General features: G+C 42.0%; 1 protein-coding gene across 2 annotated transcripts in view; it reads right to left on the bottom strand.

The window, feature by feature from the left end:
* Positions 1-26,957, bottom strand: part of LOC114643040 (uncharacterized) — a 304,597-nt gene that overhangs the window by 109,591 nt on the left and 168,049 nt on the right. For both annotated transcript variants that reach the window (XM_051928134.1, XM_051928133.1), the window contains exons 11-14: positions 21,162-21,325; positions 9,123-9,269; positions 5,222-5,411; positions 970-1,114 (exon numbers count right to left, since the gene is read on the bottom strand). In XM_051928134.1, coding sequence (XP_051784094.1) covers positions 970-1,114; positions 5,222-5,411; positions 9,123-9,269; positions 21,162-21,325 — 646 coding nt within the window. The remainder of the gene's footprint in view (positions 1-969; positions 1,115-5,221; positions 5,412-9,122; positions 9,270-21,161; positions 21,326-26,957) is intronic.

Raw genomic sequence — 26,957 nt, 5'->3', positions numbered from 1 at the left:
AAAGGGCTTCTTTCTCATCACCCTGCCATACGGATGTTCTTTGTGCAAATCGCGCTGAATTGTAGAACGATGTACAGATACACCATCTGCAGCAAGATGTTCTTGCAGGTCTTTGGAGGTGATCTGTGGTTGTCTGTCACCATTCTCACAATCCTGTTCATATGCCACTCCTGTATTTTTCTTGGCCTGCCAGACCTGCTGGGTTTAACAGTAAATGTGCCTGTGGCCTTCCATTTCCTGATTCCATTCCTTACAGTTGAAACTGACAGTTTAAACCTCTGAGATCTCTTTTTGTAGCCTTCCCCTAAACCAGGAGACTCAACAATCTTTGTTTTCAGATCTTTGGAGAGTTGCTTTGAGGATCCCATGCTGTCACTCTTCAGAGGAGAGTCAAAGGGAAGGAAGCCCACCTTGTGATTGACCACCTTAAATACCTTTATATCTCATGACTGGACACACCTGTCTTTGAAGGCTTAACGAGCTCATCACACCAGTTTGGTGTTGTAAGTAATCAGCATTGAGCAGTGACAGGCATTCAAATCAGCACAATGACAAGGGGACCCACATTTGTGCACAGGCAGTTTTTCACATTTGATTTAATTTCATACAACTAAATACTGCGTCACTAAAAATCTTTGTTCGGAAAACACCGCAGTACTTCTTGGAAATGAAAGACAGACCACTGTTATCTTTATTGTTGAGAGGAGAGTCAATTATTATGCAGGCTGAGAGGGGTTCACAAACTTTTTCTTACGACTGTATATATATAGAGAGAGATATGGCTGACTGTGGTGGGCTGGCGCCCTGCCCGGGGTTTGTTTCCTGCCTTCCTTGCGCCCTGTGTAGGCTGGGATTGGCTCCAGCAGACCCCCATGACCCTGTAGCTAGGATATAGTGGGTTGGATAATGGATAGATGGATATGGCTGAGATTTTCCGACTGATTAGAATATCATGTTTCAGATGCTTACTCGTCTTTCTGTCCATCCATTCTTCCATTTCACTGTATACAAGAGGCACAGATGGCTTCATGACGTCATTTCTTTTTTGTAGTTTTTGCATCATGCTGCGGTATTTTTTTACAGCTTCTGGAAATGATGAGCCGTGATTTAATGCCTGTGGATACAGAATTTACTGAATTACTCACAAACTGAAAAATAAGAGAACTGTTATAACACCAGCAATACTGCCATTATTGCTGAAGGTGGCACAATGCAGTACCACAACTATAAGAACTTGGATTTATTTCCTGGACTGCTTGCTGTCCCAGTGAAAAGTTTCGCGGCTTCTGTAATGGCATGGGCTCTCTGTTGGTTCTCTGGTTCCTATATATCCTAAAGACATGAACTTATGGTAACAGAGAATAACTCCCTGGCTCTATGAGTGTGATGTTTGTGTGAATGCATTGCTGCAATAATAGGCTCCCACCTTTCCATATCTTTATTAGGAAAAAACAGGTTTAGAAAATGAATGAATGAAGACAGTTTCCAAGGAGAACAGTTGTGTACCGAAGACATAATTCACTGGAACACCTAGGTCAGGGGTCCTCAGTCACGGTCCTTGAGGGCCGCAGTGGCTGCAGGTTTTTGCTCCAACCCAGTTGCTTAATAAGAAGCACTTATTGCTCCAGTAACACTTCTGCTTCACTTTAGTGGTCTCGCTCGTTAAGATTTTGAACCCTTATCGCTTATTTTAGTCTTAAACAGCTGTATTCTTGGCTGTTTTTAATTTCTCCTAATTAGCAATAACATGCAAATGACAAAAGAGACCTGCATTTCTCCATTTAGCTTGTTACCATTCACACCTCTGTGTGTATTTATCGTGCACTATTGGGTTTAATTAAATACTTGGAAGGAAAGTAAAGAGAAAAAAGTGAAGGACTGAGAATTAGTCCTCCATTTTAGCCTTAGATCATTTGGATGATATCCTTAGAAAGGGGAAGAAAAATCTAAGATACGAGAATGACCTGACATGTTCGGATTCAGTGGGTTGTAAAATGGATGGATGGATGGTAGAGTTAAAGCAACTAACAAGCCATGAAATTAAATTATTGGCAAGAATTGCTTTCTAATTAAGCAACCGGGTTAGAACTGCTGCCCTCCAGGACTGTGATCGAGGACCCCTGACGTAGAGGGAACAAACTCAAACATGGCGAGAACATGAAGGCTCCATTACTGTGAGTCCTTGATTAAGATTTCAGCACAGGACTCAGAAGCTGTGTTGATAGTAGTACTAAACTTTGTGTTGTGGTGTTGTCTGTTATATTCTAAAATCTTTAATAATATTGACAAACCATTTATCCTTCATTTTCCAAACCTGTTTATTCCAGGTCCGGGCTGTGAGTGGTTGGAGTCTATTCTGACACCATTAGAATCATCTTTTGGACAGGGTCTTAGTACACTGGGCAGAGTGGTGGCTCTGAGGTTAGGGATCTGTGTCGGCAATCAGAAGGTTCCCAGTTCAAATCTCATAAACGACAGAAGGGATTCTACTATGTTGGGCCCCCCTGAGCAAGACCCTTAACCTGCAATTGCTTCATCCTGGGTATGACGTTAATCTGCATTCAGCCCAGCAAGCAGGTCCTCCAACTTGCAGGGAAAACTTGGGGGTTGGTGGCAGGATTGGCACTCCAGCCACGGTAAAAAAACCTCACACTGTCCCAGTGTGGTGCTGAGGTGCCATCCACTGGACGGCTGCACTCAGATCTCAACCCGGGTGCTTCGCCGTGTGGTGGGTGCGGCAACGAGCTGTAATCAGCGCATGCTCCCAACCTTAGTACACTGCACAGCACACTCACTCAGAAACTCCAGACAGAGAATGGCCAGGTCGGAATCTGAATCCATAATTCTGGCACTGTGAGACCACAGCGCTATCCTCTGTGCTCCCATGCCACCCAGGAAAAAAGGTCCAGTCATATGAAAAAGTTTGGGGACCCCTCTTAATTCTTTGGATTTTTGTTTCTCATTGGCTAAGCTTTCAAAGTAGCAACTTCCTTTTAATATCTGACATGCCTTATGGACACAGTCGTATTTCAGCAGTGACATCAAGTTTATGGATTAACAGAAAATATGCAATATGCATCATAACAAAATTAGACAGGTGCATAAATGTGGGCACCCAAACAGAGAGATAACATCAATACTTAGCTGAGCCTCCTTTTATAAATCTAACAGCCTCTAGACGCTGTCCTCCTATAGCCTTTGATGAGTGTCTGATTCTGGATGGAGGTCTTGTTGACCATTCTTCATACAAAATCTCTCCAGTTCAGTTCAATTTGATGGACAGCCTGCTTCAGATCATCCCATAGATTTTCGCTGATATTCAAGTCAGGGGACTGTGATGGCCATTCCAGAACATTTGTACTTCTCCCTCTGCATGAATGCCTTTGTAGATTTCAAACTGTGTTTTGAGTCATTGTCTTGTTGGAATATCCAACCCCTGCGTAACTTCAACTTTGTGACTGATGCTTGAACATTATCCTGAAGAATGTGTTGATATTGGGTTGAATTCATCAGACCCTCGACTTTAACAAGGGTCCCAGTCCCTGAACTAGCCACACAGCCCCACAGCATGATGGAACCTCCACCAAATTTGACAGTAGGTAGCAGGTGTTTTTCTTGGAATGCGATGCTCGTCTTCCGCCATGCAAAATGCTTTTTGTTCTGACCAAATAACTCCATTTTTGTCTCATCAGTCCAAAGCACTTTGTTCCAGAATGAATCTGGCTTGTCTAAATGAGCATTGGCATACAACAAGCGACTCTGTTTGTGGCGTGAGTGCAGAAAGGGCTTCTTTCTCATCACCCTGCCATACAGATGTTCTTTGTGCAAATTGCGCTGAATTGTAGAACGATGTACAGATACACCATCTGCAGCCAGATGTTCTTGCAGGTCTTTGGAGGTGATCTGTGGGTTGTCTGTAACCATTCTCACAATCCTGCTCATATGCCGCTCCTGTATTTGTCTTGGCCTGCAAGACCTACTGGGTTTAACAGCAGCTGTGCCTGTGGCCTTCTGTTTCCTGATTCCATTCCTTACAGTTACAGAAACTGACAGTTTAAACCTCTGAGATGGCTTTTTGTAGCCTTCCCCTAAACCAGGAGACTCAACAATCTTTGTTTTCAGATCTTTGAGAGTTGCTTTGAGGATCCCATGCTGTCACTCTTCAGAGGAGAATCAAAGGGAAGGAAGCCCACCTTGCGATTGACCACCTTAAATACCTTTATATCTCATGATTGGACACACCTGTCTATGAAGACTTAATGAGCTCATCACACCAGTTTGGTGTTGTAAGTAATCAGCACTGAGCAGTGACAGGCATTCAAATCAGCACAATGACAAGGGGACCCACATTTGTGCACAGCCAGTTTTTCACATTTGATTTCATTTCATACAACTAAATACTGCATCACTAAAAATCTTTGTTCGGAAAACACCGCAGTACTCCTAGGAAATGAAAGACAGACCACTGTTATCTTTTTTGTTGAAAGGAGAGTCGATTATTATGGAGGCTGAGAGGGGTTCACAAACTTTTTCATATGACTGTATATAAGCAAATATCCTCATTTGGTACTGTGAGAGATGGCTGGCTGGTCATCCCGGCCAATACCCCCAAGCCGCTAGATGGAGCCCTCTCTGTAGCATAGAAGTGCCCCGAAGACCACCAGGGAATCATGGACAATGGAGTTTTTATTCCTGACCCTGCTGGACACCGTGGGGCCCACCAGAGGACGCTGCAGGGAGGCTCAAGGACTTATACGTGCCCTATAACCCGGAAGTGCGTCATGATCACATGACCAGAAGGAACGACGTGCTTCCGGGTTGAAGAAAAGGACTTTTAAGCTGACCCGGAAGTGATGAGGACTTATGGATTGTTGGGATGGAACCACTTCCGGGTCAGGGACTATAAAGGACTCTGGGAAACCCCAGACGAGGGAGCTGAGTTGGGAGGCAGGGTGGCTAAGCGTCTGGGAGTGGAGGATTGTTTATTGTTCGTGGATTTATTAAGTATTGTGGAGAGGAGGGTGCTTTGTGCACTTATTTATAATAATAATTATTATTATTGGACTTTTATGTGGTGTCTGATGTCTGGTCTGAGGGTTCAAGGGGTCACGGAGACCTCTATCTGTCACAGTACACATATTTCATAATAATATTCATCAATATATGAAACGTAGTAAAGGACACAGATGTATTGGTATAATTAAATTAACGTCTTAACTACCTTTGTTTTAATTCTGTTGTACTGGATCCGCACAAGCCAGGACCGAATAAATTTCTGAATGCAAATTGTTGCTTGTAGGAATTGGTGACTTGAGCTCCCAGTCTTTACTGGGTGAAACGCTTCATAGATTTCCAGGTGTGGTCCCACTCTCCTCAGTCTTTCATCAATCTTTTGGTTGGACTGGTAAATTCTAAAGCAAGAATTGAGACATTAACAAAATATAATTTAAAATGGGTATGTTTTTTGATGCAATATAACGTATATACAATCACATATCACCCTTCCCCATAAAGTGTAATTAGCACTGTAATGATAATCATAATAAAAAAGCTGATATCACAACATCTGAAGGAGAGTTACCTTGACCTACTGTATTGCATGCAAGCCTAAACTGAAAGAGCTGCGGTTATATTTAAGGAAAAAATTGTGTGTTTCTGTCATAAGACATGTCCTGCCTTTGTCATCTTTCAGTCAGTAACATTATAACTAACCCTACCACTGTCCTCTGAAAACGAGCAGCTGTTCTGAATGACGCAGAGGAAATTTTTAATGGGAAGAGTAGAACTGACTTTATTTGCAAGAAAGTCTGGAATGTCTTTCATCTAAAATAAAACACCAATCAAGAATTATAGTCATTACACCAGAAATAGTCAGTCAGTCAGTCATTACCCAACCCACTATATCCAAACACATGCTCACGGGGGTCAGCTGGAGCCAATCTCTGCCAGCACAAGGCGCAAGGGAGGAACAAATCCCGGGCAGGGCGCCAGCCCACCGCAGGGCACACACCCAGCACACACACAGGACAATTTAGGACTGGCAATGCACCTAGCCTGCATGTCTTTGGACTGTGGGAGGAAACCCACGCAGACACGGGGAGAACATGCAAACTCCACGCAGGGAGGACCCGGGAAGTGAACCCAAGTCTCCTTACTGAGAGGCAGTAGTGCCACCACTGCGCCACCGTGCCTACTCCAGAAATATATTTTCATAAACAAAAATAAACTCGGTAATCGGTAAACCACACAGCATTAATCCTTCATATGCTTGCTTTGGTGACGTCACACGCCGCATAGTCTTGGTGTCTTCTAGCTATGATGCCTCTCACCTTACACTCCAAATCGTAGCCTTAGATCTTGAAATGAGGGTCTGCTTAGAATTCCAAGAGCTAAACTTTAAAGAAATGGTGAGGTGGCCTTCTGCTGCTAGGCCCCTAAAATCTGGAACAGCTGACCGAGAGAAATTCGCCAGGCTAATATGGTGGAGCACTTTAAAACACTGCTAACAACCCGTTATTTCAACATGGCTTTCTCATAGCTTCATTTTAGTGTAACCCTGATATTCTGGATATGCATTGAAATATCATTCTCATTCATGGTGGCTCCGATATCCGTACTCACCCCTACTTTAATTTCTGTTCTTTTTCCAGTTTTCTGTGGTGGCGATCTGTGACACCACCATCTGATCAAAGCACCGGAATGTCCCTGCACTAATGGATTGAAGGCTAGAGGTCCACATGACCGTCATCATCAAGTTCTTCCATGTGAAGCCTGAACACCATGAGGACTGACTGAGATCATTTATGTCAGGTAGAATGCCTAGAGGGGGCTGGGTGGTCTCGTGGCCTTGGACCCCCTGCAGATTTTGTTTTTTTTTTCTGACCTTACTTTTATTCTGTGTCAATTAGTATTGCCTGATTTTATTTTTATATTTTGTCTTTTCTCTCTTTCTTCATCCAGTAAAGCACTTTGAGCGACATCATTTGTATGAAAATGTGCTATATACATAAATATTGCTGCTGTTTTACTATGGGATTAAATATTCAGTACTGAAACTGGTACAATATCCCAAAAAGTGCTTATTACGTTGTACATTACATAATGTGTGAAGCAGGAGCTAATTACTGCTACTTCATTGTCAAATAAAGACTAAATGATATCACATTTATTTGCATAAACATTAATAAAGACTAAATGATATCACATTTATTTGGATACCGTATATACTCGAAATATAAGCCGAGCTTTTCAGCACCCAAAATGTGCTGAAAAATGTCACCCTCAGCTTATATTCGAGTCAGGTCCCGCAGCCCCACCAACCCGACAGAAAGCTGGAGTGTACAGTACATACACACACGCGCGTGCGCGAGAGAGAGAGAGAGACGCACACACACGTGTGCATGCGAGAGAGACACACACACGCAAGAGAGAGAGATGAGCGCAAGAGAGAGGTGCATGAGAGACAGATACACGTGCGCAAGAGAGACGCGCACACACACACACATGCGCGCGTGCGTGCGTGCGAGAGAGACACACACGCGAGAGAGAGAGACGAGCGCAAGAGAGAGGCGCGTGAGAGAGAGACACACGCACGAGAGAGACACACACGCGAGGGAGTGAGATGAGCACAAAAGAGAGGCCCGCGCGCGAGAAAGACACACACGCGAGAGAGAGAGACAAGCACAAGAGAGAGGTGCACGAGAGAGAGACACACGCGTACGTGAGAGAGAGAGAGAGAGAGACGAGCGCAAGAGAGAGGCACGTGAGAGAGAGACACACACACGCGCACACGAGAGAGAGAGAGAGAGAGACGAGCGCAAGAGAGAGGCACGTGAGAGAGAGACACACACGCAAGAGAGTGAGATGAGCGCAAGAGAGAGGCGTGCGTGAGAAAGACACACACACGCGAGAGAGAGAGACAAGCACAAGAGAGAGGTGCGTGCGAGAGAGACACACACGCGAGAGAGAGAGACGAGCGCAAGAGAGAGGCACGTGAGAGAGAGACACACAAGCGCACACAAGAGAGACACACACGCGAGGGAGTGAGATGAGCGCAAAAGAGAGGCCCGCGCACGAGAAAGACACACACGCGAGAGAGAGAGACGAGCACAAGAGAGAGGTGCACGAGAGAGAGACACACGCGTACGCGAGAGAGAGAGACGAGCGCAAGAGAGGCACGTGAGAGAGAGACACACACGCGCACACGAGAGAGAGAGAGAGAGAGAGACGAGCGTAAGAGAGAGGCACGTGAGAGAGAGACACACACGTGCACACGAGAGAGACACACACGCAAGAGAGTGAGATGAGCGCAAGAGAGAGGCGTGTGTGAGAAAGACACACACACGCGAGAGAGAGAGACAAGCACAAGAGAGAGGTGCACGAGAGAGAGACACACGCGCACGCGAGAGAGAGAGAGAGACGAGCGCAAGAGAGGCACGTGAGAGAGAGACACACACGCGCACACAAGAGAGACACACACGCAAGAGAGTGAGATGAGCGCAAGAGAGAGGCACACGTGAGAAAGATACACACACGCGAGAGAGAGAGATGAGTGCAAAAGAGAGGTGCGCGAGAGAGAGATACACGTGCGCGCGAGAGACACACACACACACACGCACGCACGTGAGAGAGAGACGAGCGCAAGAGAGAGGTTAATTTACGGTAATTTTATTGGTATTTTGATTATTGAAACCTACCAGTAGCTGCTGCATTTCCCACCCTAGGCTTATACTCGAGTCAATACGTTTTTCCAGTTTTTGTAGGTAAAAATTAGGTACCTCAGCTTATATTCAGGTTGGCTTATACTCAAGTATATACGGTAAACATTAATCATCCTTATTATTTACGATGGCACAGCAGTCAATCCAACTGCCCTACTAGTTTGTAGTTTAAAATGTGTTTTCCCCAAGTACACTTCAGTAAGGAATAGTTATATGTGCAAGTTCCTGCAACCTACAGTTTATATGGCAAGAAAAAATAAAGTGAAATTTATTTTGCAATAGCTGAATAAGCCACTATTTCATCAATAACTTTTGTTATATGATGTTCATGTGGATAGGAAAGTGTCACAGCAATTTTCTAGTGCAGCAGAAAAGAAACAGTAACATCAAGAGAATTCTTACACTTTCTGCTTCTTCAGCCTTCTGTCAAGTCTGTGCGCATCTTGAAGAGCTTTTTTCTCCTTTAAAGCTCGCACCCACTCCTTCAGCTCTGAGCTTTGCTTTCTGTTGTAAACTGAGCTGAGCTGTTTTCTATGGGTTTTCCATGTCCTAAAGGAAAAAGAAAATATTCTTTATAATTCTTCAAATATATACAGTATACTGTAGCCAGAGTTGAAAAGCCACTAGTGTTCAATGTAACACTTTGATATGTGCACCTGGTTGCTTTTAATACACTTATGTTGAGCTATAGGCAAGTAAATATGCCCTGTGTGTAACAGTGGCATTATTGGTAGAAACACAGAGGTCATTGATGAATGTGTTACATTAGTAGAATAATCTGTATGTAGTACTGGTCAGTAGAAAGTGTATGGCTACTTTTAGAACAAATGCATGATAACCACCTTTTCCCACCCTCTCAAACGTATGCAGTTTTTAATGTCTGTAAAACATTCGGCAATAAATCACTGTACATAGACAACATTTTCATATCCTACAAACAATTACATTCCAAATTTAACTTTCCAGTAACACATTTCCTTCACGACCTTCAAATTACAAACTTTGTTAAACAGAATCTGCCCGATTTCCCTCACCTCCCACCTCCTTCTATGCCATAAGAAATTTTGATCCAGTCTTGAGGACTAAGACGGCATTTCTGCAATATATAAAGACATTTTACAGTCCCTCCCTTTCAAAGATCCCAGAGTACACCGGGAAAAGGATTTCTCACTCAACATCTCAGAAAAGGAGTGGAAGGTAGCAATGCAGAGAATTCACTCGAGCTCCATATGCACAAAGCATACAATTATTCAACTTAAAATTACATATCGAGCACATCTGTCTCGCTTAAAACTGTCCAAAATGTTTCCAGGGCGAGATCCAACCTGCGAATGCTGCAATCGAGCTCAGGCCTCACTGGGTCACATGTTTTGGGCCTGCACCGAATTAACATAATTTTGGACCAAAATCTTTAAATGCCTTACAGACAGCCTTGGTATCACAATCCCTCCTAACCCATTAACAGCTGTGTCTGGTGGGCTCACAGAGGGGCTTAAAGTGGAGAAGGACAAACAAACTGTGATGGCCTTTACTTCACTTTTGGCACGCAGACTTCTAACTCAGCTCTTTTAAGTCAGTGAGTAACTGATGTTATATACTATTTGAAACTGAAATAATATATATACAGTAATCCCTCGCTACTTCGCGGCTCAGTTTTCGCGGATTCACGACTTCGCGGATTTTATATGTAAGCATATCTAAATATATAACGCGGATTTTTCGCTGCTTCGCAGGTTTCTGCGGACAATGGGTCTTTTTACTTCTGGTACTTGCTTCCTCAGTTGGTTTGCCCAGTTGATTTCATACAAGAGATGCTATTGGCGGATGGCTGAGAAGCTACCCAATCAGAGCACGCAGTTCCTGTGTGCTGCTGATTGGCTCAGCGACGGAGTGTTGCATTAACCAGGAAGTCTCATCTCACTCATTCAGCATTAACGTGCTACTGCTTCAGGGGCCGTGTCCAAGCGCCAACAGAAGATGCAAATGATTGCAGAAAAGGTAAAAGTTTTGGATATGTTGAAGGAAGGGAACAGCTACACCGCTGCAGGACACCATTACAGCATCAATGAGTCCACGATTCTTTTTATTTAAAAAGGAGGAAAAGCATATAAGATCTACGGCCGCAGTGTCCTTTAACCAGGGCGCAAAACGAGTTGCAAGTGGACGTGATAAGGCAGTAGTCTGGATGGAATCTGCTTTAGGAATCTTTGCAACAAGGTCGACGACGTCATGACCGCCTACAAGCTGCTCTTCGACCGGAAAAAGAAGCAGCGGCAGCAACTGCCGATCACAATGTTTTTGCAGCCTCGCAAAAAAGAGCCAGTTCCTACTACTACTACTACTACTACTACTACTACTACTACTACTACGGATACACCTTCGGAAACCGTGGAGGAGGTGCCCCAGGAAATGGCACCGCCGTCTGAAGAGACGTTAAGTACAGTCATCGGCTGCGCAGTAAAAGTCATCATCACCTTCATCGTCATCATTTTTACTGCGCAGTATATTCATCACCATCATCACGTCATATATAACTACGTGTACTTCGCTATACAGTAAGTGTAAACTTATCTACTGATTTCATATTGCTTAGCAGTTGTCCCTGTTATTAATAGAGTAAAGGGTGGGTTGTAAACAATACAGGGAGGGTTTAAAAACGTCCAAATACACGTTAAATAATGAAATAAATATAGTGTCCCTACTTCGCGGAAATTCAGTTATCGCGGTCGGCCTTGGAACCTATCTCCCGCGATAAGTGAGGGATTACTGTCTAAAAAAAACTACTTTTTTAAAAACCACACTTATATTAAGTTAAAAAGTGTACTAAATAGTAAAAAAACAAGTCTCTCATATGAGTCGGGTGAAGAGAAGGGCAGAGCTCAGGTGGAGAGGAGAACAGGCGGCCTGAAGAGACAAGGCATTGTGTGTTGTGGCCAGGACTTTTGGGGATTTGGGGACTGAGGAGCACACTTGTAAATATGGAGCACCTAAATAAACGTGTGTGGGGTGATTTAAACGTGTCTGCCTGTCTGTGTCCGGGTCGTGTTCCACAATATATACAGACTCAAAAAAATAGAAGAATCCACAACTACAATTGAGAGGTTTACAGTTGAGAGTATGCGAAACACAGAGTTTATTCTTGTATTATTATATACCAGAAACGGCACAGTGCACGATAACATGCATTGAATCCACTTGTCTTGAGCATTCATAGTCTTCATCCTCTTTCTCTGTACGTTTATCATTCATTTGCTCAGAGGTTGATGCGCTTGCTGCTTCCTGAGCAGCTCTTCTCTTCTCCACCCTAGCGACTCGCTTCTTCTCCTTTTGTCGGCATCTTTTCTCGTTAAAACTGATTAAGTCAGTGTTTGTGTTGCAATTACTTAGTACGTTTTCTTTAATTTTTCACTTAAACTGGCACTAAAGTCTTCAATCTGCCTCAAGAATGATTTAAGATATGAAGAGGTAGGGGAAGGTGGTAGGGAATGAGAATAGATAGATAGATAGATAGATAGATAGATAGATAGATAGATAGATAGATAGATAGATAGATAGATAGATAGATAGATAGATAGATAGATAGATAGATAGATAGATAGATAGATAGATAGATAGATAGATAGATAGATAGATAGATAGATAGATAGATACTTTATTAATCCCAAGGGGAAATTCACATACTCCAGCAGCACCTTACTGATACAAAAAACAATATTAAATTAAAGATTGATAACAATGCAGGTATAACAGACAATAACTTTATATAATGTTAACGTTTACCCCCCCGGGTGGAATTGAAGAGTCGCATAGTGTGGCGGAGGTACGATCTCCTCAGTCTGTCAGTGGAGCAGGACGGTGACAGCAGTCTGTCGCTGAAGCTGCTCTTCTGTCTGGAGATGACACTGTTTAGTGGATGCAGTGGATTCTCCATAATTGATAGGAGTCTGCTTAGTGCCCGTCGCTCTGCCACAGATGTCAAACTGTCTAGCTCCATGCCAACAATAGAGCCTGTCTTCCTCACCAGTTTGTTCAGGCGTGAGGCGTCTTTCTTCTTAATGCTGCCTCCCCAGCACACCACTGCATAGAAGAGGGCGCTCGCCACAACCGTCCGAGAATGGCACCCATACTGCTGCCAAGAGTTAATTCTATAATAAAATAAAATAAAAATAAAAAGAGGAATAACCATGGAGGTCAATCATCTCCCAGAAAGCGGATAGTAGACGTCACGTAGTAGATGTGTACCAAATTTCAGGTCAATCGGTCAAACGGTTTGCGAGCCACAGGTGATTTCAAATCCTGGACAGTCAGCCACGGTAGCATATTATATATACTGTAAAGATACTGATTTGCCGCATAAAACTGCATTCTAATATAAGCATATTTTATAAATTTAAAAAAACTAGCCAGTTCTTGCTTATTACAGTGATCCCTCGCTATATCGCGCTTCGCCTTTCGCGGCTTCACTCTATCGCGGATTTTATATGTAAGCATATTTAAATATATATCGCGGATTTTTCGCTGCTTCGCGGGTTTCTGCGGACAATGGGTCTTTTAATTTCTGGTACATGCTTCCTCAGTTGGTTTGCCCAGTTGATTTCATACAAGGGACGCTATTGGCAGATGGCTGAGAAGCTACCCAGCTTACTTTCTCTCTCTCTCTCTCTTGCGCTGACGTAGGGGGGTGTGAGCAGGGGGGCTGTGTGCAGCTGCTTCCTGAAGGACATGCTGCACGGAGCTTCGCATACTTAAAAGCTCAAAAGGCACGTATTGATTTTTTTTATCTGTCTCTGTCTCTCTCTCTCTCTCTCTTTCTTCCTGCTCCTGACAGAGGGGGTGTGAGCTGCCGCCTTCAACAGCTTTGTACCGGCGGTGCTTCGCATACTTAAAAGCCAAAAAGCCCTATTGATTTTTTTTTTGACTGCTTGCTTTGCACTCCTTTGAAAAGGAAGATATGTTTGCATTCTTTTAATTGTGAGACAGAACTGTCATCTCTGTCTTGTCATGGAGCACAGTTTAAACTTTTGAAAAAGAGACAAATGTTTGTTTGCAGTGTTTGAATAACGTTCCTGTCTCTCTACAACCTCCTGTGTTTCTGCGCAAATCTGTGACCCAAGCATGACATTCTAAAAATAACCATATAAACATATGGTTTCTACTTCGCGGATTTTCCTATTTCGCGGGTGGCTCTGGAACGCAACCCCCGCGATGGAGGAGGGATTACTGTATAATGGAGTTAATGGGTCCCCAGGGTAGAGTGGAATACCAACATAGAGGTCGTATCCAAGAAAGGTCAGAGTCGCCTCTATTTCCCAAGTAGGTTGAGGCTTTTTGGTGTACGCAGACCACTCTTACATGTTTTATACTAATTTGTAGTGGCCAAGGTAATTCTCTGTGCGGAGATCAATAAACACAGGCATCATTGCCAAAAGAAGAAAAACCACGGCTAAAATTTCAAGGGCAAAAGTCAAAAACTGGTACTTTAGCATAGAAGTTTCTTTGGAAAAGAGCGATTTGAAGAGAGGTTTTTGAATTATGATAAAGAGGATATGAAGAAAATGGACAAATTGGGAGAGCATGGGGGTCATGAGGTCACTGGAAAGGGGTGTGTGGCACTCCTGATATCTCTGCAAAAGGACGAAGGTCCAAGTCTTCAGAGGTCCTGGTGCCTCCTGTTTGTGAGACGTGGATGCTATCCAGTGACCTGAGTTGAAGACTGGACTCCTGTGTCTCTTTGGAGAATCCTTGGGTCCCGCTGGTTTGACTTTGTGTTGCTCACTGAGTCCCAAATGAGGCACATTACCTGCATTGTGAGGGAGCGTCAGTTACAGCACTACAGCTATGTGAAACGATTCCCCGAGGGTGATCCGGATCATTGTTGAGGACCCAAGTGGCTGGACCAGGCCAAGGGGATGCCCACATAACACCAGGCTGTGGCAGATAGAGGGTCATTTCTGGAAGGTGGGATTGGACCACGTGTCTGCCTGAGGGGTTGCCACCCAGGATCCCGAGTTGTTTCGTCGTATGGTGGATGCAGCAACGCGCTGTACCAGTGCATGCTCCCCGACCTGACCTGACCTGACCTGAATTCAGATAAAGATGTGAAATCCTGGATGACCTTTTATTGTGACCTTTTGTAATTAGAAGGTCGCCACCCCTGTGGACACACCCTAACAACCTAAAATGATTGTGAAAATACAAAAATGGCAGACAAAATTGTCCAAAAATTTTCATAACTCTTAAGGTTACTAGGATTTCTAAAAAAAAATTAATAGAGAAAACATATAAAAAAAATAGAAAAAGAAACAAAAATCATAATATTTTGTGTTTCTTAAATTACTTCATTTGTAAATATTGTGTCTCAATCCAGAGGTTTAATGTTTTCCTCTCCCTTAAGGAACATTTGTGAACATTTAGAGAATATTTTGAACTTGATAAACCAGCTTTGGGCGGCACGGTGGCGCAGTGATAGCGCTGCTGCCTCGCAGTAAGGAGACCTGTGTTCTGCGTGGAGTTTGCATGTTCTCCCCGTATCTGCATGGGTTTCCTCCAGGTGCTCCGGTTTCCTCCCACAGTCCGAAGACATGCAGGTTAGGTGCATTAGCGATCCTAAAATTGTCCCTAGTGTGTGCTTGGTGTGTATGTGTGCGTGTGCCCTGGTACCTTGGTGGGTTGGCACCCTGCCCAGGATTTGTTCCTGCCTTGCACCCTGTGCTGGCTGGGATTGACTCCAGCGGACCCCCATGACCCTGTGTTAGGATATAGCAGGTTGGATAATGACTGACTGACCAACTGACTAAACCAGCTTCACATTTTAGGCCTGTGCAGGCTGACGTGTGCCTGTGGAAGTTTGGGGTCAGGTTGCCTGGGGTGAAGTCAGTCTATCTCTAAGTTGCCTAGTAAGGCTTTGTCCCGGTTTGAGGGTCTTTCTGGGGCACTACTTATTGTGAATTTCCCCTGGGATTAATAAAGTATCTATCTATCTATCTATCTATCTATCTATCTATCTATCTATCTATCTATCTATCTATCTATCTATCTATCTATCTATCTATCTATCTATCTATATACATCCCCGTGCTTTGCTGCGGCGAAGTACTGCTTTTAAATTTTTATTAAGAAGAAAACCTTTTTAAATTGAGTGAAAATATACTAATAACAATTTGTTAAGGATCTGTTTTTTTGTGAAACTGACTTCACACAGCCTCTCCGCTGTTTTATAAACGAACGTCATATAAGGTCTTCCTTTTTCGTTGCTTTGCCAACGGAAGCAGCCTTTTTATTTAATCCTGTTTTTACGATTGTTCTGTTTGTATATCACGTTGTCAGTTCAGCACTCCGGTTGTAATATGACCAAGCCTTGCAAGCACACTCTTGAGAATGCAACGTATAGTTGTACAGGAGAAAAGCAATCTTGCCTCAAATGATTATATAGTGCCTTTCACTTTATCTATCTATCTATTATATAGTGCCTTTCACTTTATCTATCTATCTATTATATAGTGCCTTTCATTTTATCTATCTATCTATTATATAGTGCCTTTCACTTTATCTATCTATCTATCTATCTACTATCCTTTTTGCAATGTTTGTGTCACCTACTTACATCACTGGTCCACAGTTTCACTGTGAATGTAATTTGTATGTGACAAATACAATTTGACTTAACCTGAATGTCAGGCCATGGCTCAATCGCAACTGGGGCACAGCCATGACAAATTCTAACTATGAAACAACATTCCATTATATTGTAAGAACCATTTACAAAAAAACATATTGTAATGTATTGCATGGAATACTAGGAAAGAAATTCCAATATTGTGTTTACTCTCAGGTATCCAGTGTTATACATTTCTTTTTGAGCATGGTAGGATGGCAGTGCCTGATCCTCTACAAGGTCAACAATTAGGAGATGCTAAAACAATTTATATAAGTCATCCCTACATAACTACACATCCAAAAACAGGAAAAATGACAAACACAAGGTTTGCAGAAAACAAAGTAACAAGTCAGTCATTATCCAACCCGCTATATCCTAACACAGGGTCACAGGGGTCTGCTGGAGACAATCCCAGCCAGCACAGGATGCAAGGCAGGAACAAATCCCCAGGCAGGGCTCCAGCCCACCACAGGGCACACACCCAGCACATACACGGGACAATTTAGGACTGGCAATGCACCTAACCTGCATGTCTTTGGACTGTGGGAGGAAACCCACGCAGACACGGGGAGAACATGCAAACTCCACTCAGCGAGGACCCGGGAAGCGAACCCGGGTCTCCTAACTGCGAGGCAGCAGCGCTACCACTGCACCACCATGACAAAGTAACAAGTGTTAGACAAAAACAGAAAAGACAAAAGGAACAGAAAAGGAACAAAGCAATCACTAGAGAACAAGCATTACAATTACTACAGTAATTGCTGCCTGGCTTTTTAAATAACTTTTAATACATTTAATACATTTAAAAAGCCTCTGGTGACTTGCATTGCCATGTAACTAAGAGGTGTCGCTAGGTAAATGGTAGGCAGTAGAAAAATAATGTCATTATTAGTGTCACAAAAGGACAATGTTCAAAAAGTAAGCAAACATTTGAATCCAAATTCTTCCACAATATGGCTTTCGTTAATTTTTCAGATTGACTTTTTGCAACATGATCTTGTTTGACACATAACCTTTATCTTTATTTCCAGGCAAGATAGTTACTAGGAATTTCTCTTAGTGTTCCATCCATACATTAACAAGGTATTGTCACACACGTGCGATTAGGAGAGAGCGGAGTGGACCAAGTGGAGGTAATTGCCCTCCAGGCCAGGGGGTGGCAGGGTGTACCAAACCTACCTCTGCCCAATTCAACATCAACGACATCACGTCCAGTTTCCGGCACCCAGACTGACATCACATCTGTTTCCGGCTCTCAGATTGACATCACCTCCTGTTCTGGCACCCAGATTGACGTCATTTGATGTGGATTTTAGGAGGCCCAGGCCCCTCATGGACCCCGTGATCATCAGAGGTGACTGTGTGCAGAGGGTACAGACCTATAAATACCTGGGAGTGCAGCTGGATGATAAATTGGACTGGACTGCCAATACTGATGCTCTGTGCAAGAGAAGGCTGGCGTCCTTCAACATCTGCAATAAGATGCTGCAGATGTTCTATCGGACAGTTGTGGCGAGTGCCATCTTCTACGCGGTGGTGTGCTGGGGAGGAAGCATAAAGAAGAAGGACGTCTCACACCTGGACAAACTGGTGAGGAAGGCAGGCTCTATTGTAGGCACGGAGCTGGACAGTTTGACATCCGTGGTAGAGCGATGGGCGCTGAGCAGACTCCTGTCAATCATGGAGAATCCACTGCATCCACTGAACAGGATCATCTCCAGACAGAGGAGCAGCTTCAGCGACAGACTGCTGTCACCGTCCTGCTCCACTGACAGACTGAGGAGATCGTTCCTCCATCACACTATGCGACTCTTCAATTCCACCCCAGGTGGTAAACGTTAACATTATACAAAGTTACTGTCTGTTATACTTGCATTGTTATCACTCTTTAATTTAATATTATTCTTTATCAATATACTGCTGCTGGAGTATGGGAATTTCCCCTTGGGATTAATAAAGTATCTATCTATCTATCTATCTATCTATCTATCTATCTATCTATCTATCTATCTATCTATCTATCTATCTATTTCTGGTTCCGGCCCAAGATAACATTACTTCTGGTTTCGACTTATAAAGCCGCCATCTATTCTAAGCCAAACTCAATGAGAACATATCTCGACTTATTTCTACACTGTTTTTGCAGCCAGGGACTTTATACGGGTGGCTGTCCCAAACCTTTTTCGTGTGTTGAGACTGATTCTTTCACGGTATATAGAATTAAACAACACAATATACAATACATGACAACATCATAACGCTATATACAGTTCAAACAGATATATAAAACAACATAGTAAAGAAGAATTACACATGCACCCAAGTAATATACAGTTAGGTCCATAAATGTTTGGACAGAGACAACTTTTTTCCTAATTTTGGTTCTGTACATTACCACAATACATTTTAAATGAAACAACTCAGATGTAGTTGAAGTGCAGACTTTCAGCTTTAATTCAGTGGGGTGAACAAAATGATCATTTCAAGTTAAGATTGTTGAGGGTACATCAACTGGACAACTGATCAACCTCCCCCTAATATGGCACCTCATCCTCATCTATCTATCTATCTATTTTAAAAGAGGCACTATATTACACCCGACCCAGCACAGACTCACCTGGAGGCACGTTTATAAAATAAAGAAACTTTCATTTTTCTTCAGCTGGTGGGCACGTCTTCCCCATGTCCCCCAGCCACAGCACAATCCAAAACACCAACACAAGCACAAAAACGACACTCCTCTCTGGCTACATCACTCCTCCTGTCAAGCTTTGTCCTCCTTCTCCTGACTCTGACCACTGAGTGGTGGTTGCTGGCCCTTTTTATAGTCCGTCCATAAGTGCTCCAGGTGCTTGATCACCTGTTTCTGGTTGGACTTCCGGGGTGGGGCTGGTTCAGGGACCCATGCAGCGCCCCCTGGTGGCCACCCCAGATCCCAACAGGGACGTGGAGAACTCCATCTCCCATGGAGCCCAGCGGGAAGCTGAGGCACCACTCCAACCCAGGGGGGGTGACCATCCAGTGTCCAGGGGGAGGTACTGCACCGTCCAGGGCTGCTCCACCTGAATATACAGTGAATATACGCAATATCTAAATAAATTATAAATAAATGATTTATTTAAAAAGCCAAGTTTCCCCTGGTAACATATAAAGTACTATCTATCTATCTATCTATCTATCTATCTATCTATCTATCTATCTATCTATCTATCTATCTATCTATCTATCTATCATATAGTGCCTTATCTATCTATCTATCTATCATATAGTGCCTTATCTATCTATCTATCTATCTATCATATAGTGCCTTTCAAATCTATCTATCTATCTATCATATAGTGCATTTCAAATCTATCTATCCAACCATCCATTTTCCAACCCGCTGAATCCGAACACAGGGTCACGGGGGTCTGCTGGAGCCAATCCCAGCCAACACAGGGCACAAGGCAGGAACCAATCCTGGGCAGGGTGCCAACCCACTGCAGGACACACACACAAACACTAGGGACAATTTAGAATCGCCAGTCCACCTAACCTGCATGTCTTTGGACTGTGGGAGGAAACCCACGCAGACACGGGGAGAACATGCAAACTCCACGCTGGGAGGACCCGGGAGGCGAACCCAGGTCTCCAGATCTCCCAACTGCGAGGCAGCAGCGCTACCCACTGCGCCACCGTGCCGCCCCCTCTATCTATCTATCTATCTATCTATTATATAGTGCATTTCATATTTCAAATTATTTTCAATTCTTTATTGTCATGTGTACAAGTACCATGTACAATGAAATGCTTGCTTGCATGTGCCCCTGCAGACAATGAACATAGACAAAAAAAAAACACACACATAATAAATAAATGAATACAAATAAGTAAATAAATAAAACCAGAATCCTAAGAATAAATAGAGACAGTGGCAGACGTATATGTGCAGGTAGCAGTGGAGGTGACACGAGGTTACTGATTGTTCAAGAGTCTGATTGCAGTTGGGTAGAAACTGTTCCTAAACCTGGAGGTGTGTGTCCGAATGGACTTTAGTCGCTTCCCAGATGGGAGGAGGGTGAAAGTGACAGTGCAGGGTGGCTGGGGTCCCGCCTGATACGGTTCACTTTCCTGAGATCTATCTATCTATCTATCTATCTTTTATATAGTACCTTTCATATCTATTATATAGTGCCTTTCATATCTATCTACCTATTATATAGTGCCTTTCAAGTCTATCTATCTGTCTATCTATCTACTGTATCTATTATATAGTGCCTTTCAAATCTATCTATCTATCTATCTACTGTATCTATTATATAGTGCCTTTCATATCTATTTATCTATTTATCTGTTATATAGTGCCTTTCACTTCTATCTCTTATGTAGTGCCTGTTTATCTATCTATGACAGACCTTACAGAAAAGAATTTCAAAGGTGCTGTCTTCAATATCAATCTCATTAATTTCATCATCGACTGTGTTTTTTCATCTCTCACATATTCGTCCCATATCTAAGGATTTTTGGTGACTTTTAGGTATTTGTGGTACACTGACAATAGTATGATTACAAATTAGTGCCAACAGAATAGAATGGTGACAAAAGAGTGTAGAAAATAAATGTCATTTTTTGCTTGTGCAAATTTGTCACCTTGCACTTCTGCTGGTACATTTTTGTCCTGCATGGTTTTGTCATGCTAATCTAAATCACCAAACTTAATCACTTTACTAAGAAAATGTCACCAATTATCAAATCAGATTTATTCAAATCTTCCACATATCTTTTGTTAACATCTTAGCCTCTACCTGTAAAAATGTGATGCTTCTGTATTTGTTTCCAGTTGAAGAGGTCTATTTTCTTCCATGAAATTTAGAAGAAAGTCTGGAGTAGTAGATTCTCTGAACATGGCATGTATGCTAACATTAGAGGAGTCTTCCTTCTCAAGGTGCACTGATTTCATTTGACATTCCTGCAAGCATACAAAATTAAGATGTGACATATGTTATACTATATATTTTCTAATGCATTAATTATGTTGAAAACTATTTTTGTGAAGTAATTAACAATTAATTAACAATAACATACCTTTATGAAGTATTAAATCACACCAGAACACACTTAATGTACTGTACAGTACACTGTGAAGGAATTAATGTCGTTTCATTTCAAGAGAGCACTAGAAGGCAGTATCCTCACAAGTGTAAGGAGGAGAAGAGAACAAGTCTGGCTGTCCTTAGCAGAACTCAGTGGTGAGAGAAACCGTCATGAGCACCTGATGCCGCTAGGGGGAGTCAAGCCTACAACACACCAGGACCTTAGCTGAAAGCCAGGTAACCCAGAAGTGCTTGTGAGTCCAGGCTTGAAAGCACTTCCTGACACATGACCTTTGGGCTCGGGAGCTATTGTTGTTTCTGCTTATATAAGTTATCTACTTCTGTTCAAGTTTCTTTATTATGTCTTTGTTATTTAAATCCAAGTATTTTTCATGTGCTTATTATGTTCGTTTATGTTTCATTTATAATATTTCATCAGTATATAGTTTAGTTTCCATGAGTGGTCACATGTTCTGTTATGTTCTTTGAACTTTGTGGGTGGAGCTCTAACAGACGGGGCCACCCCTGACATCACCGCTGTAGGACTGTCCTCAGAGGTTGGGAGCGACTCCTTTAGTGTCCCATTGAGGTTCTTTCAAGTGTAACACAGTGAATATGGGAATGTTCTGGTTTATTGGGATTTTTGCTTTTCTTCTTGAATTTTGATATTTGGCTTGTCTACCGGGACTTGTTCACATAAGTCTTGCCTTTTAGGCAAGTCCTTTTTTGCCATTTTTGTTCTTTTTGAGATTTTCTTAATAAATATTCTCATTTATAAAGATTCTGGTCTGCAACTAGTCCTTTCAAGCCAAATGTTTTACAGTTCATTTCCTTACAAGGCCTTTTTTGTGTATTTTATAGCTTTGGGACTTTTAAGAGATTGTTTTTAGTACTAGGGTGTTGTACCGCGTTAGCCATTATGGGTGTAGTGAGAAGTCAAGCAAAATGACACTTTTAATTGGGTAACTAGAAAGATTACAATATGCAAGCTTTTGAGGCCACTCGGGGCCCTTCTTCAGGTAAGATGTAATACAGAAACTGGAGTTCCCTGTGTTTAGATAGATAGATAGATAGATAGATAGATAGATAGATAGATAGATAGATAGATAGATAGATAGATAGATAGATAGATAGATAGATAGATAGATAGATAAGGCACTATATGATAGATAGATAGATAGATAGATAGATAGATAGATAGATAGATAGATAGATAGATAGATAGATATGAAAGGCAATAGATAGATAGATAGATAGATAGATAGATAGATAGATAGATAGATAGATAGATAGATAGATAGATAGATAGATAGATATGAAAGGCACTATATAATAGATCAATAGATAGATAGATATGAAAGGCAATATATCATAGATAGACAGATATGAAAGGCAATATATCAGATAGATAGATAGATAGATAGATAGATAGATAGATAGATAGATAGATAGATAGATAGATAGATAGATAGATAGATAGATAGATCAGGGACTTTCTCACCAACCGGCCTCAGGTGGTTAGAATTGGAGATCGTACATCAGCCACACTGGTTTTGAACACACGCACGCCACAGGGTTGTGTGCTCAGCCCAACACTCTTCACGTTATTTATGCACGATTGCTCTGCCATCCATGCCACAAATGTGGTTGATACAACTGTGGTGGGTCTCATATCAGACAATGATGAGACTCACTATAGAGAGGAGATACAACACCTGGCACTATGGTGCTCAGCCAACAACCTCATCTTGAACACCAGCAAGACCAAAGAGGTAATTGTGGACTACAGGAGGTCCAGAAGAACAGAACATGCTCCTATATTCATACATGAGGAGGCTGTAATATGTGCGGACGATATAAAGTTCTTGGGTATCCACATCACATCAGATCTGACCTGGTCTTTGAACATATCTCACCTGGTAAAGAAGGCCCAACAAAGACTCTTCTTCCTCAGGAAGATGAGACGTGCTGGATTCTCCTCATGGCTGCTCACAAACTTCTACAGATCCGCTATAAAAAGCATTCTCTGCCACAGTATGACAGTGTGGTACGGCAGCTGCATAGCACAAGACAGGAAGGACTTGGCACGGGTGGTAAGAACAGCACAGGGGATCATGGGAAGTCCTCTCCTAGATCTGGACACTGTATATGCTGGAAGGGTGCAGAAGAGGGCCAGATGTATAGCTGCGGATCTCACCCATCCAGGAAATGCACTGTTTGTACCACTGCCTTCGGGAAAGCGGTACAGAAACATAAAAACACGTACCAGCAGACTGAAAGAGAGCTTTATCCCCAGAGCTGTGAAGTCTATCTGCCCCTCCTGATACCCACACATACGTACATCTGCCCCTAACCTGCCTCCCTGTAGACGTGCACACGCACTTTCCCTCGTAATCAAACAAAGACACTCGTATTCCTCCCCTGCAGACCCACACACACTGATCACTGGTCTCTGCAGGCGTACTACTGCAGGAAAAGTCTGAACTTGATGATGTTGTATTGCTGCTGTCTTTTATACTTATTATTTTTATTTTATTATTTAGAGTGTATTGTGTATTTAAGTATTCTGCCTTGAAGCCGAGTCCTACCAAAAAAAATATTTCGTTATGTGTATGCATAATGACAATACAGAATTCTATCTATCTATTTTTCATTTATATAGAGCCTTTCACTCTATCTATCTATTTATCTATCTATCATATAGTGCCTTTCATATCTATTATATAGTGTCTATCTATCTATCATATAGTGCCTTTCATATCTATCTATCTTTTATATACAGTAATCCCTCACTATATCGCGCTTCGCCTTTCGCGGCTTCACTCCATCACGGATTTTATATGTAAGCATATTTAAATATATATCGCGGATTTTTTGCTGGTTCGCGGATTTCTGCGGACAATGGATCTTTTAATTTCTGGTACATGCTTCCTCAGTTGGTTTGCCCAGTTGATTTCTTACAAGGGACGCTATTGGCAGATGGCTGAGAAGCTACCCAGCTTACTTTTCTCTGTCTCTCTTGCGCTGAGTTTCTCTGATCCTGACGTAGGGGGATTGAGCAGGGGGGCTGTTTGCACACCTAGACGATATGGACGCTCGTCTAAAAATGCTGAAAGATTATCTTCACGTTGCTACCTTCTGTGCAAGCTGCTTCCTGAAGCGACATGCTGCACGGAGCTTCGCATACTTAAAAGCTCAAAGGGCACGTATTGATTTTTCAGTTTGTTTTTATCTCTCTCTCTCTCTCTCTCTCTCTCTGTCTGCTCCTGATGGAGGGGGTGCTTTGTGCCACGGTGCTTCACATACTTAAAAGCCAAACAGCCCTATTGATTTGTTTGCTTTTGTCTCTCTCTCTCTCTCTGACATGCTCTGCTCCTGACTCGCACCCCTTTGAAGAGGAAGATATGTTTGCATTCTTTTAATTGTGAGACAGAACTGTCATCTCTGTCTTGTCATGGAGCACAGTTTAAACTTTTGAAAAAGAGACAAATGTTTGTTTGCAGTGTTTGAATAACGTTCCTGTCTCTCTACAACCTCCTGTGTTTCTGCGCAAATCTGTGACCCAAGCATGACAATATAAAAATAACCATATAAACATATGGTTTCTACTTCGCGGATTTTCTTATTTCGCGGGTGGCTCTGGAATGCAACCCCCGCGATGGAGGAGGGATTACTGTAGTACCTTTCATATCTATTATATTGTGTCTATCTATCTATCTATCTATCTATCTATCTATCTATCATATAGTGCCTTTCACTCTATCTATCTCTCTATGTGTCATTTATATAGAGCCTTTCACTCTATCTATCTATCTATCATATAGTGCCTTTCATATCTATTATATAGTGTCTGTGACCCTGTGTTCGGATTCAGCGGGTTGGAAAATGGATGGATGGATGGATATCTATCTATCATATAGTGCCTTTCATATCTATTATATAGTGTCTATCTATCATATAGTGCCTTTCATATCTATTATATAGTGTCTATCTATCTATCATATAGTGCCTTTCATATCTATCTATCTTTTATATAGTACCTTTCATATCTATTATATTGTGTCTGTCTATCTATCTATCTATCTATCTATCTATCTATCTATCATATAGTGCCTTTCACTCTATCTATCTCTCTATGTGTCATTTATATAGAGCCTTTCACTCTATCTATCTATCTATCATATAGTGCCTTTCATATCTATTATATAGTGTCTGTGACCCTGTGTTCGGATTCAGCGGGTTGGAAAATGGATGGATGGATGGATATCTATCTATCATATAGTGCCTTTCATATCTATTATATAGTGTCTATCTATCATATAGTGCCTTTCATATCTATTATATAGTGTCTATCTATCTATCATATAGTGCCTTTCATATCTATCTATCTTTTATATAGTACCTTTCATATCTATTATATTGTGTCTGTCTATCTATCTATCTATCTATCTATCAATCATATAGTGCCTTTCACTCTATCTATCTATCTGTCATTTATATAGAGCCTTTCACTCTATCTATCTATCATTTATATAGAGCCTTTCACTCTATCTATCTATCTATCTATCTATCTATCTATCTATCTATCTATCTATCATATAGTGCCTTTCATATCTATTATATAGTGTCTGTGACCCTGTGTTCGGATTTAACGGGTTGGAAAATGGATGGATGGATGGATATCTATCTATCATATAGTGCCTTTCATATCTATCTATCTATCTTTTATATACAGTAGTACCTTTCATATCTATTATATTGTGTCTATCTATCTATCTATCTATCTATCTATCTATCTATCTATCTATCTATCATATAGTGCCTTTCACTCTATCTTTCTATCTATCTATCTATCTATCTATCTATCTATCTATCTATCTATCTATCTATCTATCTATCTATCTATCTATCTTTTTGAAGTTTCTGACGAGTTTTTCAACACAATGTGGGTCTGTAGCCAAGCTGTCTGTGTCAGTCTGAGAGATAACCATGTTGTAATGTGTTCAATTTTAGCCAGAGTTTACGCAGGGTCCACATCAAGCATGGCAACACAGATGTTCCTGTAGCAGCCCACTTCAACAGCTATGGACACTGTGAGAGGGACTTTAAAGTCCCAGGGATTATGGGCAACTTCAGAACACAGCAAGAGAGAAAAGAATGGGAAGTCAAACTCCAGTTTAAAACATGGATGGAATAGAGACAAGAGTTTTATGGCTAGATATGAGGATTGTTTGTATCACTCGGACTGACACAGAGAGCCTGACTACAGAAACTTCAAAAGTTCAAGTTCAAAGTTTATTGTCATGTGCACAGTAAGGTAACAATGAAATTCTTTCTTTGCTGTCCACACCAAATGACAAAACCAACATATAAAGATAAACATAAATAATAAGTAGCAGACAGATAATAAGTAACAGAGGCAGCATAAAGTATAAAAACAGAATAGAAGTGTAATGTGCAGGTTGGTGTGTGATGGACAAGTCAAATACAGTTGTGTGAGGTAGAGAG

Source organism: Erpetoichthys calabaricus, chromosome 5, assembly GCF_900747795.2.
Source record: "Erpetoichthys calabaricus chromosome 5, fErpCal1.3, whole genome shotgun sequence".
Lineage (NCBI taxonomy): Eukaryota > Metazoa > Chordata > Cladistia > Polypteriformes > Polypteridae > Erpetoichthys > Erpetoichthys calabaricus.
This window is presented reverse-complemented; position numbering and strand designations above follow the sequence as displayed.